The sequence below is a fragment of the Nipponia nippon genome, unplaced genomic scaffold (genome assembly GCF_047370975.1).
Source record: "Nipponia nippon isolate SJK-2023a ecotype South Korea unplaced genomic scaffold, ASM4737097v1 scaffold_15, whole genome shotgun sequence".
NCBI classification, from domain to species: Eukaryota; Metazoa; Chordata; class Aves; order Pelecaniformes; family Threskiornithidae; genus Nipponia; species Nipponia nippon.
The window spans coordinates 6,893,156-6,909,536 of NW_028262331.1; the positions used below are offsets into that span (position 1 = coordinate 6,893,156).

General features: G+C 39.8%; 1 protein-coding gene across 6 annotated transcripts in view; it reads left to right on the forward strand.

Moving 5' to 3' along the window:
* The window catches only part of SPECC1 (sperm antigen with calponin homology and coiled-coil domains 1), a 102,940-nt gene that overhangs the window by 9,929 nt on the left and 76,630 nt on the right, over positions 1–16,381 (forward strand). For 2 of the 6 annotated variants that reach the window (XM_087751654.1, XM_087751651.1), the window contains one exon: positions 13,234–13,410. In XM_087751654.1, coding sequence (XP_087607780.1) covers positions 13,264–13,410 — 147 coding nt within the window. In that variant the 5' untranslated portion in view covers positions 13,234–13,263. Of the gene's footprint in view, positions 1–1,648; positions 1,666–1,836; positions 1,976–8,377; positions 8,885–11,987; positions 12,245–13,233; positions 13,411–16,381 lie in introns of those variants that run through there. The other 4 variants (XM_087751653.1, XM_087751657.1, XM_087751652.1 and 1 more) reach the window with 4 other exon arrangements.

The window sequence follows — 16,381 nt, forward strand, 5'->3', positions numbered from 1 at the left end:
AGATGTGTCTTCAGTTTTGAAGTGGTCCCTAATCAAAGCAGAGGGAGTGACTTGCAGTCCCTCCGCCGGGTACCTAAGTGACCTCATTGCCTATGCATTCATCACTAAGTGTAGTGTCACTTCCTCAGGGAGGAGAAACACAGTGCATGTAGATCACAATATCTCCAAGAACTTTGTTAATGTGAATGAGAAAGTACTGCCTTCTTATCTGAGCTGTGAATAATCTCAAAAACCCTAAATGTTAGATGTATAAAAATACAGAATGGATAAGTTCTTCTATCTGTGACCACATAGCCTGTCCTCGGGTACTGAAGAAACTGGCAAAGTAGGCTGGATAGAAGGATTGGTACTGCGGGTGTCGGTGAACTCAGAGCACCTGGCATGACTGGTTGAATGCTTAGGGACTTACAACTAATAAAGTCTGCTTGAGACCTGCCAAACATAGACGATTATCACATGCTAAATGAGTAATGATGTGGTCTTTTTCTTGTTCTGGTGTTTTAAGATCCGAGTTCCTCACTCTTAAGACTATCACGAGAAAGTTGGATCCCAAATCCATAACCTTCAGAAGGGATTCAGCTTGAACTCAGTCTGTGTCTTAAGGTTTGGTTACTCTGCGATAACAGGAGCCATGCCAACACTGAACTGAAATGTAAATTCACTCTTGGCATAACATTAGCTTCATTTAAGCCCCTTTGGTATGTAGAGTAAGGAGTTCCAGAGGGTGCAGAAAGGTTGAACTATTCAGATACAGCAACTCTGTTTAGGCTCATATTGTAAATCTTCCTTATCTCTATTGTGAGACTACTACTGTAGCATCAACATTGCTTATATACTGGGTTCCCACTACTGGGAAAGGATCCCTCTCTGCAGTTCAGGAGAGAATTCCTGATCTGTAGTCACAGTCCGAATGTCTTAGTTCAGAGACATCAGAGAGTGAGCAGCCCCCTCTCTGGACAGAGTCAAACAAAAAGCCCTGTTCTAAACACCTTAGGTTTCTGTGTTTGAAATTCAGATTTGCATTCGATTTCTCTTTGCATCCCCTCTGTTTCCTCCAACTTGATACTATCTTTGCCTGCTTTAACTCTGTTAAGACCTCTGGGCCTTTCCTTCCTGTTTTCAGACGCTAAGTTCTCTTCAGAAAGCTTAAGAGGAATGTTCTTGAGCATTGCTCACTCTTGTCCCTTATTTGCTCTCTTGTAAATAAAGAACAGATTGACACTTCTTCTTGGGCAGCTCAAGAGAAGTCACTCAGGACTGATTCTAGTTACTTCTTGTGTAAAAGTCTCTGTCTTAATGTATCTTCCTTCTCTGCGCACACACACACTCTTCCACTTTTTTGAAGCAATGATGGAGGCGAGGGAAATGTCGTAAGGTGTCCTGGCTGTGATTGCTGGCACTCTGGGGGAGATGTTATTAGCGTGGAATATAAAAGCTTCTGAAAGCTGCTTCTGTGGTTTCCTCTGAAAAATGCCGCCTTTCTATGGCCACCTCCTTGCCCTTCCTGCATTGTATGTACTGCATGTTTTTACTTGATTGGATCATGCAGGCTAGTCTGGGTTTTATGCTGTCTGCCCAGTGTCCAGTTCTGCTGTTGGAGATGATGGGATAGTGAAAGAAACTCTCCGTCTGCTTTACGGATTGAAGCATCTCAGTGTTTTGGAGGTGGGATACAAATGGCTTTCTTGCATAAATCCTCCTTGCTTTGATGAAAATATAATATTTCTCATTCCCCTGAGTAAGCAAGTGTGCATATGTGTGTGTGCGTGTGTGCTGAATGCCAAAGCGCTGGTGAAGCCAGCTTGCTTCCGTATGTGAATCATTTCTCAAGCAGCTCTCTGTGTCTCGCTGCAATGTGGTTTTCCTCCCAGGGAAGCACTCAAGCCCTGAATTTTCAGTCTGGCTTGCACATGCTTTCAGAAGCTAGTAGGAGACAGTTTTCTTTTTAATGCAGAAAAGAGGACAAGCTTTTACTGTAAGTATTTTAATATCTTTTATTTTTTAAGATGGAAACAGTATTCTCTCTAGAAGGGTTCTAGGATCAGTAACGTATTCTTAGAGTGAATGGACCTGCTTTGCTCAACAACAGTTTTTTTTGGTAGTATCTCACTGTAAAACTAAATTGCATGAAACAAAAAATATACACTGTGAACAATTCTGTGTTAGCTGAAAATGGGCTGGGGGTGGTCTAAAAGCCATTACAACAATAAAAAAAATCCCACCGTGGCAGCCTGTGAGAGCTGGCTGCTGTATTTGTCTTCTGCTCAGCTACAGATTTTAGTCACAGAAGAGTTGAAGCTGTTTCTGCGCCTGTTTCTGCTTTCTCTCTGGCAATTTAAGGTTGTGCTCCAACAGTCAAATGAAGCAGGAGTACGAGCAGACTTTCCTCTGCTACTGCATGTTCACATAGTCCAGTCAAGAAAGGGCAGAAAGGAACAAGCTGCTAAGCAAATAGGTTTGGCAGCTAGCGTCTCTGCAGGGGATCAGTGAAAGCATTGGGGAGCACGCCAGACGGGTACCCTCTTACAACACTACAGCAAAGAGCTGTTCAGATTCTCAGCAGGACCTTTTAATTGTCGCAGTTTAACAGTTGTCCTTAAAATTGTACTATGGACTGAAGCTTGATCATAGTAACAATAGTAATAATAATAGCATGTATATAGCATGTAATATGGCAAAAGTGTAGAGGTGTTAATTAAGCCCTGTATGTGTAACAGTAAAGGATTACTGGTAGAACTGGTTTGAAAACAGGGATTCTCTACCCCTTTCTCTTGTACACAGTCTAAGTTCTTCTAGATGTCCCTTACTAATCCTTTCTGTCTCGCCTCCAAAAGGGGCCGTTTTGCATGTTCCTCTTCTACCCTTTCTAAATTATAAACTGCTCTCTGCCCCTGTAGCCTCAGTGGGAGAGAGGATATTTGATTTGCTGAAATATAGTGGGTTTTGTCTTCACAATTTCACAGATAACTAACAAAGGAATACCTCATCCTAGCATGCACAGATGTATGTACTACCCCTTCCCTTTCTAGTTCAGTTCTAAAACAATTTAATTTCATTATGTAGCCCACCAAGGTGGGTCTTTCAGTCCATGAGTGGTCCCCCAAGTCACAGTTGTAAACCGTTGATACTGTTGCCTAAATCTGTTCTGTTCCTGTTTGGTATGAATATTTTTAAAATGCAGAAGTCCTCTAGCTTCTCCTGCGGTTTTGGAGTTATGTCCTTGTCTTTGCAAAGAATCCTTTCTGTTAGAAGTTCACACTGTCACTCGTATAAATGTTCAGAAGTTCCTAGTTTATTCACTTTAATAAGTGGTCTATTCTGCACTTTAATGGAGGATAAATATCTCCTTGAGGGATAGCTTCCAGATCTCAATTAGTTCTCTGCATTGTGATGGATGGAAAATGGGAGTCAGGGAGACATCCCAGCATGTGGCAATCTGTGGGGCTGCTCACTTGCATGCCATGTGACAGATGTTGATTCACCTCATTTTTATTTTTTTTTCCCTGTGGGGTTCCTTTCCAAGGCACATGAATGAGTGTATCTTCATAAATATGCTATTTAGTGAACAATTATGATCCCATTTTTATAACCGGAAAAACTAAAGCATAGAAAGATTACATGGCTGAGGTAGTACAATAAATCTGTGCTGGAGCTGAGAATAGAATCGAGTGGAATCCCAAGCCAGTGCATTGACTGCGATATCATCCCTCCGTGCTTGGAGAGGACAGAGAAGCTGTCCGTGTTCCAGTCAGGATTACCATGTAGCCACATGCTGCGCATCTCTGTCTGCCATTCCAAAACCCATGATCGTTCCTTCTTTCTTGTATCTACCCTCTATGCTACAGAAAAAAGTAATGACAGGTAATTATCAGGCAAACCACTTGTAATTATTCTTAATTTCTTTAGCAATTATATAGCTCTTGCTCTATCTAAAATAAAACCTTCTTTTCTTCGTTCTTGCAGGTTGGCAAAACATGAAGTGTTAACCGTATGTGTCACTTGCTTTGTGCTGTATTCACTGGGACAGTAGTTCAAAGAACCTGGATTAATGAGCAGTAGCTACCTTGAAATTATTCTAAAACATTTTGTTCTCAACCTGCAATATACTGAATGTAAATTAAACCCATCTATTCAGGGCAGAGTCATATTGGGGAAAGCCCAGAGTGACCTAATTCTTTGCGATTATAACATGGTTGTAACTTCAAAAAGGAAGTTTGGAATCAATGCATCATTTTTACCCTTCCTGAATCTTTCCTTTGACTTATGTCTCCAAAGGGTGGATGTTAGCACTATGGAAACTTTCCCTGCTTGTCATACATTGAAATAATGAGAGAGCTACAACTTACAAAAATGTGTTCTCCAAATTCTGTAGCGTGGAATCACTTCCTAGATGTAGTTTTGATGTGACTTGATAAAATTTGGAATTTATTGCATAACGTCTGTGTATACATTCTGCCACTACATGTTTTTGTGTACACTTTTCCAGGATGAGAATCTGCTGCCCCTATGGGTCTTCCTACAAATGCATGTTGCCACCGTACCCTTCTGATTATGTCATTTTGCTTGCGTGCATCCATCAGTAATGCGATGAATATGATTCAGAATTGCCACATTTAAGTCTACATCTCTGCCCTGGAGTTAGTGAAAGATCATATCAGTCTTTTGTCCTTTCAACCTTACCAAGACAACACATCTACTTAAACCAGGGAAGCATGGTGGACTGTTTACAGCATACAGTTGTGCTTCACAGCTTCCTCAGGTATCACACCATCCAGCTGGTATTTGCCACTGTCCTTCTGGAGGGCTAATGAGCAGGAAAATTACAGATAGGTTGGGATTTTTTGTTTCCTTATCCCCGTGTTGTATATAAGATCGGGGTCATAGGGAGGTAGCATAGTTTCTCTTCTGAGATGTGTAATGGTGACTGGTTAGATAATCAGTGTGAGGAAGGGGGAGGAGGAGATTGAGTATCCATGCACAAACAGCACAATTTAAATTACAGGAGGAGCATGTTCCCAGACATTTCAAAGTACAGCTTTGGCTTGATTTTTAAGCATCAGTCACTGTGCTGGATGACTGTTCTGGGGGTATTTTATCTAGAGAAGCAGCAAAGCTATCTGTTTTTTCCTGTCTTATAAGTGGCCAGTAATATGGAACAAGGACAAGAGAAATGCAGCTAAATAAATCCTTTGCTCATATGCACACATGAGGTTTTGGTTGTAACTTCTGCGATTTTTTTTTTTTAATGTGATCTAACTAAGAATAAAAGATTGACAAATTCAAAACTCCAGGGAGAACTTCTGTGGAGGAGGGTGGGCAGAAGGGTTTGTACTGCTCTCATCTGTCTGTGCCTGGAAAAGTCATCAATGACCCTAATGGTTGCTGTGGGAAGAGGATTTTATTTTGAGCAATGTTGAGACATGGAGTTTTGCAGTTGCTGACCTGGAGTCTGGCAGTTTTGTTGGGATGGTTTCAGAAGCTGAGCTGATGGCCAGAAACCTGTCATTTGTGGCTGGCTGGAACTGTCCTCACCTAGCCCATTTCTGATGTAATGTACATGTCCTTGTAACCTTTTGGTATGTTTATATACCAGTTAATAAATATCAATTTTAGAGAATTATTGAAAACACACTAAGGAAATAAGCAAGAAACACCTTAAACAACACAAAAATGTGACATTGTCTTACCGCTGTAACCACAGGTAAAGTAACTTAGTCCTTGGGAGATCCAAGGGAGTTTCCATTGTCTGTGTGGTTCCATCTGATACCATGAAGGGAAGGGAAATGAACTGCCTCTGCAGTAGTTCCTTATACTGTAGAGGAAGGGAACCTTGTGCCCTGTAAAGAAAAATCTCATCTGATGCCATATTGAAAGTGCTTTTCTGAGTTTGAGTCCTACAGAAGAGCAATTAAACAAACAAAAAAAGCAAAGCAAACTGAAACCCCGAAGAGTAATTTTCATATGAGGATACAATCTTCAGGCAACCTTAGCACAATGAAGATTTTGCAGATGTGACTCTCAAGCTGTATCAGAGCCACTGGTGATTAAATCCTGGGACTGGTATTTTGTTTTGTATTTTCCCAATGATTAGTTGGGTTACCTTGGGCATGTATGTGTCTTAATTTCTGTGTATTTGTTTTATATCTAAAATTTATCAACATTTTAAACTACTTGCAAAAGCACCTGGATTCTATAACTGCCTAGCTGTATTATTACAGTAGATTTTTCTCCACTTTTGAAAGTTAAATAATAATAATACTAAAACCACCTTTGCTTGAGGCATGCATAAAACCAGCAGAATTTGCCCTGCTGTAGCATGCAGTCTGGACATGAAAATTTCCAAGTGATGTCTTGTCTCCTGGTACTCTACCAGCAAAACATGAAAATTCAGCTGCAAATGAGATTGGAAAGCAAGTCTGCTGAGGCAGACCAGAGGAAACTGCTGCTCAGTGTTTGGGGTCAGGTTTATAATTGTTTCTCTTTCTTTGGCCAGCAAAAGCAAGAAGAGCCTTAGAGATGAGGTTTTGGGAAACGGGCATCTCTCTTCTGTTCCTTTGAGTTGTGTTTGGGTGGAAGAAGGTGATCTGGCTTGTGATTTTTTTTTTTTTTTGGTGGGCTTTTTAATCCGATTTTAATGAAAGCTAGGCTTTGTACCAGTGACAATCCAGCAAGTGTCTCCACTTGGAGGAGTCATGGAGGAAGGTTGCACTGAGATAGCCTCAAAGACACTAAAAACAAGGTAACAGAAACTAGAGAAAAGAGAGGATGGATGTGTTATATGCAGAAAGACTACACACTGAGCTGAAAGGAGCAGACACCTAAGGAAAGCTGCTATGGATGACCAAAAGAGAGTAAACAGTTTGTTTTTAATTGTTAGCCCAGTCTTATTTCCAAATAGGTTTTTATCTGTGCCGTCTGTCTCCAAGTTACCAATTACTGTATTGGACTATCAGCTTTCCTGGTTTGTGACCCTGGCTTGATTCCTGATATCAGCTAAGAAATCAAGATGAGTCATATGGAAGCATCTGTCAAGCCTAAAAATTGTTGTTTAAAGTGAATTGATGTGAAAGGCAGAAAAGAATTCTATTTTAGCCCAGCTGGCTATCCTGCCATATAGCTTCCTACACGCCGCTAGAAAATGCTTTACAGTTTACTGAACTTGTTAGATATTTCTATGTTCCAGTCGATAGTTTGCCTGAAAATAGCAGAGATTGATTAGGTTGGAAGGAAAATAGTATAAGCACAATGCAGATTTTACATGCTAAAAAAGAAACCCCACACAGAAGAAAATTGTGCTTTGATTTCACGAGAATGTGTAATAAAGGTTCTGAAATAGTCTGACCTTTTGATGTAATGAAAAGTAACTGAATTATAGGAAAATGGCACTGGGGACTGTGGGTTTTAACCCACCGAAGTCACAGACTTCTGTCTTTTGAGAGTCCTATCTACAAAGCTGGTACTTCTGACCCCATTTTTCAGAAATGCTGGGCATTTCTGGTCTTGGTGAACCTGCCGTCTGGCACATTACTCTCCAGATCTAGCAATGAGTTCTCATAATTCTTTTTTTCATTCATTTTCCCAAAGCAACTTGAATGACTCTGCTTTAATTTGACTGTCCTGCTGAGTGAATAGTGTTACACACAGACATGAGCATCAAAACTTACCTTGTGTAAAGTACATGGGGTACAGATAATTTCTATCTCTAGCCCCCCCACAGGGATTTTCCTATGAAACTTCATTTCTGTAGGTGTGCTAATGATTTTTATTTGCTTAATAGTGTAACTGCTAGGTTTCTTGATTGTGAAACAATATTGCTTGTCATCGCTCAAATAAACATATCTGTTCTTTTTAGTTATTCAAACAGCCTTTAATAGTCAGCAGAATGTGTTTCCTAGAAGTTTGTTCTACAGGACTGGTGAACTACTCCTTTGATGGATAGCCAAGCCATAAGATCCAAGAGACCTAGCGTTGTTTCTGCTGATGCTGACTGCCTGTGAGAGTTAGGATAAATTCTTAATCTAGTTTTTCTAGCCATAAAATGGGAATAATTTTAGGCTTGTTCTAAGACTTTCATTAATAAATGCATGTGGACTGACTAATAAAGAAATGTCTAGGTTCTCAATCTTTAATAAAAAATTTCAAGTAAAATGGACTATCTGTCCAGCGTAAAACTTCTGCCAACTGCAAAATAGTCCACAGCAAAATTTTCCAAATACCCTTTAAAAATACCAGTGAGAAAGAGTGAACTATATAGCATGGCCTGAATTTTTAAAGACTGTGACTCTGCCTGCAGGGAATTCTGAGGATTACTGAGAGAAAAAGCTCTGTCAGGACCAGCTTTACATTTTTGTAAACCCTCCGATTATCTCATTTGCAGCACCTGTTTCAGCGGAGGGGAGTATTGAGACACCAGCACTTTTGAGTATAAAAGACTTTAAAAACAAAAAGAAGAAACCACCCCAAAGCCCCCGCAGTTTGGAATTGACTGGCAATAGAACTGATTTTGCTGCTCTGAAGCAACATATTGTTGGCATGAACCCCCATTTATTTCAACATGGAGCTGCTTCTTATCTTCAGCTTCTACATGTTTTCAGAGTACAGCTCCAAGCAGAGCATGCTGCAGGGATTTAATTGTGGCCCACTAGTGACCTGCTCTGGCTGATGCCAAAGAAAGACTGACTTTGAATCTCGGGATGGTGACATTCAGTTTGCTTCATAAGGGAAGTTCCCTGTGAAATGTGAAGAAATAAATGAAAAATAAAATCATAGAGCTCCAAGCATTGCTTAAAGCAACTAATCTTCCAGGAGAGTGAGCAGAAGCATGTCTCATCTGAAACGTATTGAGACATAACGGATGTAAAACCATTAAAAAAATGTGTAAAAGGTAAAAGTGATTTTGTCACTGTATTTGCAAAAGCAGCTTGGTTGCATCTCTTGTGGAAAGCTGCTTCTCATTCAGATTTCTCTACGGGTAGCCTAGAGATAAGTCATCTTTCTGGGGCCTTTTTGGAAGGAAATGCTGGTATTTAGTTAAAGTATAGTAGACTTCCATCAATATATTCTAAAGCCACTGGGAGCCATTACCTGGTGGCAGTTTCACAGATGTAGAAATGCAGATACGCAAGGCTTGGAAAGTTGTGTGCAAAAGGCGTTGAACAATATCCTGTTATAGTAGTTACAATATGAGTACATGTATGCTGCCTGTGTCCAGGCTTGTGAAAGGGACGGTCTTCCAGGATCCGTTCAGCTGTGGTAAGTTAGTGGTGATCCCATTCCCAAGCTCTCATTCAAGGACAGTTTATGACCATGATTGGGTACTTTCAAAGTCATTTCTGCCGGCTCAGAAGGACGGTCTCGCCAAGCTACTGTTGCCAGCCTTGCTCTGAAAATGACATCAAGGAAGCAGAGGTTGCCATTTAGTCGTTGCACTGCTCTGATAAACTGCTGCCTTGTTCAATATTTGGGGCAGAAGGTTGCATTTCAGGTGTCTTTTTAACCTGAGCTTCTTCAAAAACTGCAGTCATTATTATCTTATATGTTAGGATATATTGGTGGCTTGTATTAGTAGCACTCTGTCCTTATGCTCTCTTTTCCAGCATGTTTAGCCCTCTTATCTGTTTCTCCACAAATGCTTTTTTTATCTTTCCAGATTTAAAAATTCTGTTGGTTTTTAATCATTCACCTATTAAAAAATTGTGTGTTTTGAGACAACTAGATAAAAGCTGTATGTTAATTTTTTAAATGCAATCTATTAGAAACCATCCCTATATATGCTGTTTTTACACAAGGATTAGAGAAACTTCTCTTATTTGCTAATGTTGGATTTCCTCAATGCTAACTAGCTGCAGCCATTTTATATATCTAAGTTAATATTTTGGTTGACAGTTCACTGCTATGTACCTAACTCAGTCCATGAGCCATTCTATGATACTGAACTTCTGGGTTTCCCATTGTCCAACTGCCCACAACTTCCATGAAGCTTTTTTGTTTGTTTGTTTTCCTGTAATGCAATAAATTTAATTTGGAGAAAAGGAAAAGTTGACTCTGAGAATGGATTTCCTGCTCTCATCAAAGAACAGCAGGACTTTTTTTTTTGAGGTAGTTTTGTACTTCTAATAATTCAAATGTGTGTCACCTACCTAGGAATGAAAGCAGCTTAAGATGTGTGCGACCTCGCTTTATTCTTTGAAGTATGTATAAAGCTTGTGGAAAGTATTGGGATCCCACTTTAGAGACTGAAATCTTTATCTACAGCACAGATTCAGGTTAGCCAAATACATGAGAAGCCTTACCTCTATCTTTTACAAATGCAGATTCCCATATAAATACACAGAAAACTGAAAAACACTAATAAATCCAAATATACTCTTCTCAATTTTAGTTTCATCTGCTTTGTGTAGTAAAATATTATTAAATCCACATGGTGCATAATTCAGCTATCATTACATGAAAAATCCAGTTTGCCTCAGGCTACTGGCTGGATTTCTTGAGTTGTGGTTTTGGATTTTTTTTTTTTGTTTTGTTTTGTTTTTTAAGTACCTCTTCCTTTTACTTCTAACATCATGGTCTAATGAGCATATCACTCCACTGCAACTTTAAAATGCCATGGATGACTCAAAATTAAATCCTGTAGGATATCAAGAAAGCATCTGTACAGCTTAAGGCAGGAAAGCATGAGATACAGTTATGAAGAAATTCAGAGGGTATAATAAAGCAAAATGCATGTGCAGCCACTAGATCTATAAAAACCAAAATCTGCATAATTTGGAGATCTAATCAGGAAGATAGTTTGCATGTGTAGTTGCTTGTTCATCCATATAAATACAGTGAATAGTATGTCCATTAAAAAATAGTTTATTAAATAATGTAAAGCACCGAACCTTGCTAAGGTGGATCACGAACTGTGGGAATGCTAAACGTTATTGTAATATAGCTTACATATCTGTCAGTGCTTTAAAAAAGGAGCCAAGTGATCAGCATAATCATCAACGAAGACTACTCTTTCTCCTCTAATGAGATGAGTTGATGGCTCCACACCGTATGTGTTAAGATTTTAATGGAGTAATGACTATACTTAGTAATAATAACTACTAACTTTTTTATTTCTTTATTTAGGAGCTGACAGGTTAGAGCTGTGGAGAAAGTAGACGGCCCTCCCTGCAAGAGGCACCAAGGATAAATAAAGGAAATGTCACTTGCTAGCTTTGTTCTCTGTAAGACAGCAGCAGAGCACTTGACATTCCCTTCTGCCTCTGTGCAGCGAAACACTCCTTAAATAGACCATCGTGACACCTGGAAGGTGCTGTCAGTGTCAAATACGACTTGGCCCCTGAATAGATTTGTTTCCCATGAGTTCAGTGAGTGTTCTTATTTGTGAATATAAAATAAAGTATAAAGCAAATTATGAGATATAAAATGTGACCTAAGCCCTTCTACTGACTCAGCCAGGAATAAATTGTTTTGGCATCTCTGTCAAAGGGTTGCTGTCCAAGTTCACACTTGCCCAGCTGGACTTCCGTGTGATAAACAGCGCGCGCTTACTGCGAGCATATTGCCCTAGCTGAGACGCTAGGCTGATCTCTGTAGATCTTTTGGTTACCTGTTTAACAGACAAGAAGCAAGTTAGCCTCTGCCTACACAAGCCTGATACGCAGCTACATCCTGTGTCTATTTTAGAAAATGAAGCTGCAGAAGAAAAATATTGCTCATACTGAATGGGGGAGGGGAGGAGAGGCAATCTCCCATCCCTCCCACTCCCAACTCAGACTGGTGGAACTCTTTTTTTTTTTTTTTTTTAAATCCAACTGATTATGTTATTCTGCTCCTGGTTTGGACTGGGCAATGGCTGGTAAAAATTTATGGCTTTAGATCTACAAAAGATGAGCTGGCTATTTAATGGGCAGCCTTCTACCTATTGAGAGAAACAGACTAGTTGTTCTTGCTGGCAGATTAAATTTATTCAGCTATATCCAAAAAAAGGAATTCGTCTCTATTTGGTGATTCCTGGCAGGATTTCTCTCTTGCATAAGCTTATCTCTGAGGAATAGTGGATCTGGATTTTCGTTTGGAAGTTGTATCAAGGAAGTTGATATTTTTTACCGTGTTTTGTAAATCTTGGTATTGTGAAACATCTTTTTATCACCGTGGCAACATCATGCTGCTTCTCTAGAAGAGTCCGATAAGTTAAAGATATCATATTTTCCATACAACTGAGGAAACTTGCGTCTCACGTGACTTTTAAAAAGTGAGTATTTATCAGTTGAAGATGCCGGATCTAACAGTAACAGAAGTCGTTTTCTTTTTATCTCAAGGTTGTTTTCAGTCGCTGTGGACGTCAGTTTTCTCAGTTACTCTTTCATTGTGCTTCAGCATTTGCAGTTGTTCTGCTGTGGCTGATAGAGGTCTCTCACTTACAGTCCCACAAAAGTCAGTGTTTCTTCTGTGGTGTTTCATGTTACCAGTCAGTATGAAAAATATAAGTGGCTACAGCCTGCTCTGAGGGATTCTCTAGGCTGAGTTTTCATGTGTATAAGTGTCCTGGTTTTGGCTGGGATAGAGTTAATTTTCTTCCTAGTAGCTGGTATAGAGCTGTGTTTTGGATTTAGGATGAGAATAATGTGGATAACACGCTGATGTTGTAGTTGTTGATAAGTAGAGTTTATACTAGTCAAGGACTTTTCAGCTTCCCATGCCCTGCCAGGTGCACAAGAAGCTGGGAGGGGGCACAGCCAGGACAGCTGACCCCGGCTGGCCACAGGGCTATTCCATACCGTGTGACATCGTGCTCAGTGTAGAAACTGGGGGCAGTTGGCTGGGGGGCAGCAATCGCTGCTCAGGGACGGGCTGGGCATTGGTCAGTGGGTGGTGAGCAATTGTGTTGTGCATCACTTGTTTTGTATATTCTATTATTATTTATTACTATTATTATTATCCTTCCTCTGCTGTCCTGTTAAACTGCCTTTATCTCAACCCACAGGTTTTACTTTTTTTTTTTTTCCTGATTCTTTCCCACATCCCACCAGGGGGGAGGGTGAGCGAGCGGCTGTGTGGTGCTTAGTTGCCGACTGGGGTTAAAGCACGACAGTAAGAGAGGGAATAAAGTTTAGCATGTCCTTTTCGGCCCTTTAAAATGATGCCAGATATCTGCTGCTCTCTTCCAGATGATACAAAGACAGTTTATATTTCTGTGTGTGTATACATACACACATACATATATATACTTTTTTTTTTTAGGGTCTGTAGACTGAGTTATTTGGGAAGAAAATGAAGAGTACTGCCAGGCCTTGGAGTGCAATGGCAAAGCAAGGGAGTCATGGGGTTGACAGAGGAAAGTCGCCTTCCACCACCTCAACAGGAATGAAGACATCAAAGTCCTCGACTTCACTTGCCTTTGAATCTCGGCTCAGCAAGGTACTAACCAGTAGGGACTGTGCAAGCATTATAGCCTTGTTCCAGGTTAAAGCTTTGGTTTAGTCCTGGAACATTACTACACCCAGACTTGGAGTGGGCTTGACCACTGTATTAAGCATAGGGAGATTATAATTATGTTGTATATTAGACTAATGCACGTTTCTGAAAATATTTGCATATGATGGGGGACGTACTGTATCTGTACAAGGTATGAGTGGGTTCTCTTATACTGTCTGTGTCTGAGGGAGTTGCCTTAACTTTGAAGAAGGAATAAAATAAGTGACAAATTCTTAGTTCAACTGACTTGTTACACGTGTAAAGAAATTGAAAGAGATTTGTTAATGGATTTCCAGAATTCCTAAAAATCTGTGCCTCTCCCTTCAAGGCAAAATATATTAACAAAAGATATTACTTGCAATGGAACAAAAGCATTTTATGAATCCTATCTTTCTGTATAGCTATATTCAAAAATAGCAGAAACTTCCATCAAAGTAGTGTTTTTAAGAAAATGAAGTAATACACCTGAAATGCTGCTGCATCTGTACCCTTGCAGCCAGCAAACAAAAATAACCTTGTTGTCCAATACAGACCAAAATACCAGTGATGAAAATAGGCCATGGGCTTCCTGGTTATAACTGCTTCTAATAGTCAAGTTTAGTAAAAAATACATAACATAGCACAGCATTTAAATCAAGAGGAGATCTAAACTTCATTAATCGTCACAGCTTTTCAAGTGAAGGATTAATTTACTTAACTTGCTTTGTAAACTACTAGATGCTCTGAGCATCTTATCAATAGGATATTTCAGTCCAGTGCTCCAGGCAGGTTATGTTCGTTGTTGGAGTATTTGCTGTATGACTGAGGCAAGCATCTCTGAAGGAATGCTACTGAAAAGACTAATCAGGAAATCTGATACGATTAATTTGTGTATGGCGTTAAATGTAGAGGGTTTTCTTCCTACTTGCAGCTAATATCTTCAAATTGTTGATCATCTGCAAATGCAAGATCATCAAAGTGGTTTCCTTGAAGAAACAGGGTAGAAAAAGGCACCAGAGTTGCTGCTGTAGAATAGGGCACATTGAAGAAATTACTTTAGAGAGACTGCAGAAGTTTCTAAAGGTCAGAAAGTCGGATTGTTCCATTCTGCCTCTAAGAGTGAGTTGGCAAAACCTCTGCCAGAAGGCAAAGCATTAGCTGTTTGGTATCCTGGAGCAGATCAACCCTTCAGCTATTGAAACTTACGTGCTCACGGCGTCCAGGAAACCACAGACTCTGAGTCAGAGGAAGAGATGAAAAGGAGAAAGAATTGGAGCTGAGAGAATTCATTTTTCTGAAAGATTTTACATACGGGAACTGCTAAATAGGGATAGTGCTTGTCGTGCACTCTCTTTTCTTTTAACTTGAGCAGTGGTTTCAGCCTGTGGTTCATGGACCCCCTGGGTGTCACTGGACAACTTCAAAGAAAGGGGATGTTGATTTGTGAAAACAGTTTAGGTGTCCACAAACTGAAAAGGGTAGAAGAAAATACTGCTCTAGGGAGGCTCTCTAGAACTTTGGTCTTCTAAAATGCTTAAAGTATTTTTCCTGAAATTAATTAGAGGCTATTATTAGAGGTATACAGGCTGTTACAGAGGCATGCAAATGGAAAAGCAGCTGACCAATGTTCTGAAATAAATTGCTACTTCTGCTTGTTGAAGCAACATAAGTTCAGTGTTTCTCTTTGAATCTTAAGTTCATTGTGCTTGAAATGCATGGATTTCTTGAGTACACATTTAGAGTAGACTTGCTTTACCGAAATCCCCCTCCCAAAAAAGGCCGCACAGCAACGATGGTCCCTTGCTTTCTCATGTACAATAAAGCTAAGTAAATTATAGTGATATCCACTAATATTTTTTGAAGAACACATAGTGTAAAATACCCTGTAAAGCAAATAGTTTACCTTCTTCCAAACTTATGAAACATATCAGCATTAATCTCTAGAATTCTGCCGCTTGTCTGTGCTGAAAACAAGTGCATTTCTTTGCTGCGAATGATTTACTTGGTGGTCTCATGAACAGAATGCTTTCTTGTGAACAGACTTTTCAGCTTCTCTTCTACCGAGTCCTACAGTCCCTAGCAGGACAAATAGAATACCCACTAAGGTCCCACCATGAGATCATTGGCCATCTTTGCTCACTGATTTTCAATAAGCAAGGAGGGTAAACAGCTGAAATCGTATCACGTTTAAGATAAGGGATTTCCAATTGGTAATTGTGTTACGTCTTGCACTGGCTGCTCTCGCATTTTATTGCGGAAGCCTGAGCTTCTCAGCTAAATGATTTTCATAGTTTGGCTTGGTCCCCAGCATGTTCTTTGTTCATGTCAGATAACCTAGTTTATGATGCCACAAAGTTTGGTGACTCCTGTTTGACAAACAGGGGAAGGAACTGGCAGTTGCTTTCTATTGGAATAGCTCAGAAGTCTCTTCAGAGGATCTAAGGTCACCATTGGGGCAAGACTCTGATCCTGAGTGGAGAGACAAGAACCAGCAGACCCTTTTAGGTTTGTTTGGGTTGTTTTTTTTTTTTTTTTGACAGACAGATTAAGGGCCACTTATTTGCTGCTTTGACCTACTCGGTGTGTCAAGCTCTGCAACTAGCACTTATCTACACGGGCCCAAATACCTAACTAAATGTAAACCAGGGAGGAAATATCATGACTGCTGTTCAGAGCAAGATCTGAGAAGGCAGAGTTGCCAGTAGTCTACTCCTATAAACTATTTTCTCCCTGTCTTTCAATTATTTGCTTATTTGAATGGTCTTTCCCATTTTCATTCTTCATTATTGAAACAGTAGTGCCTCTTAACCCACTTCACAAATATCTAGAATGCAAAACAAATATAACAATTAATAAAAAATTACTTAGTATGGTTATCAAAGCAGTATTCCCATTGACTTACTTTATAGAAATGTTTCTTTTTTCCCCAGAAACC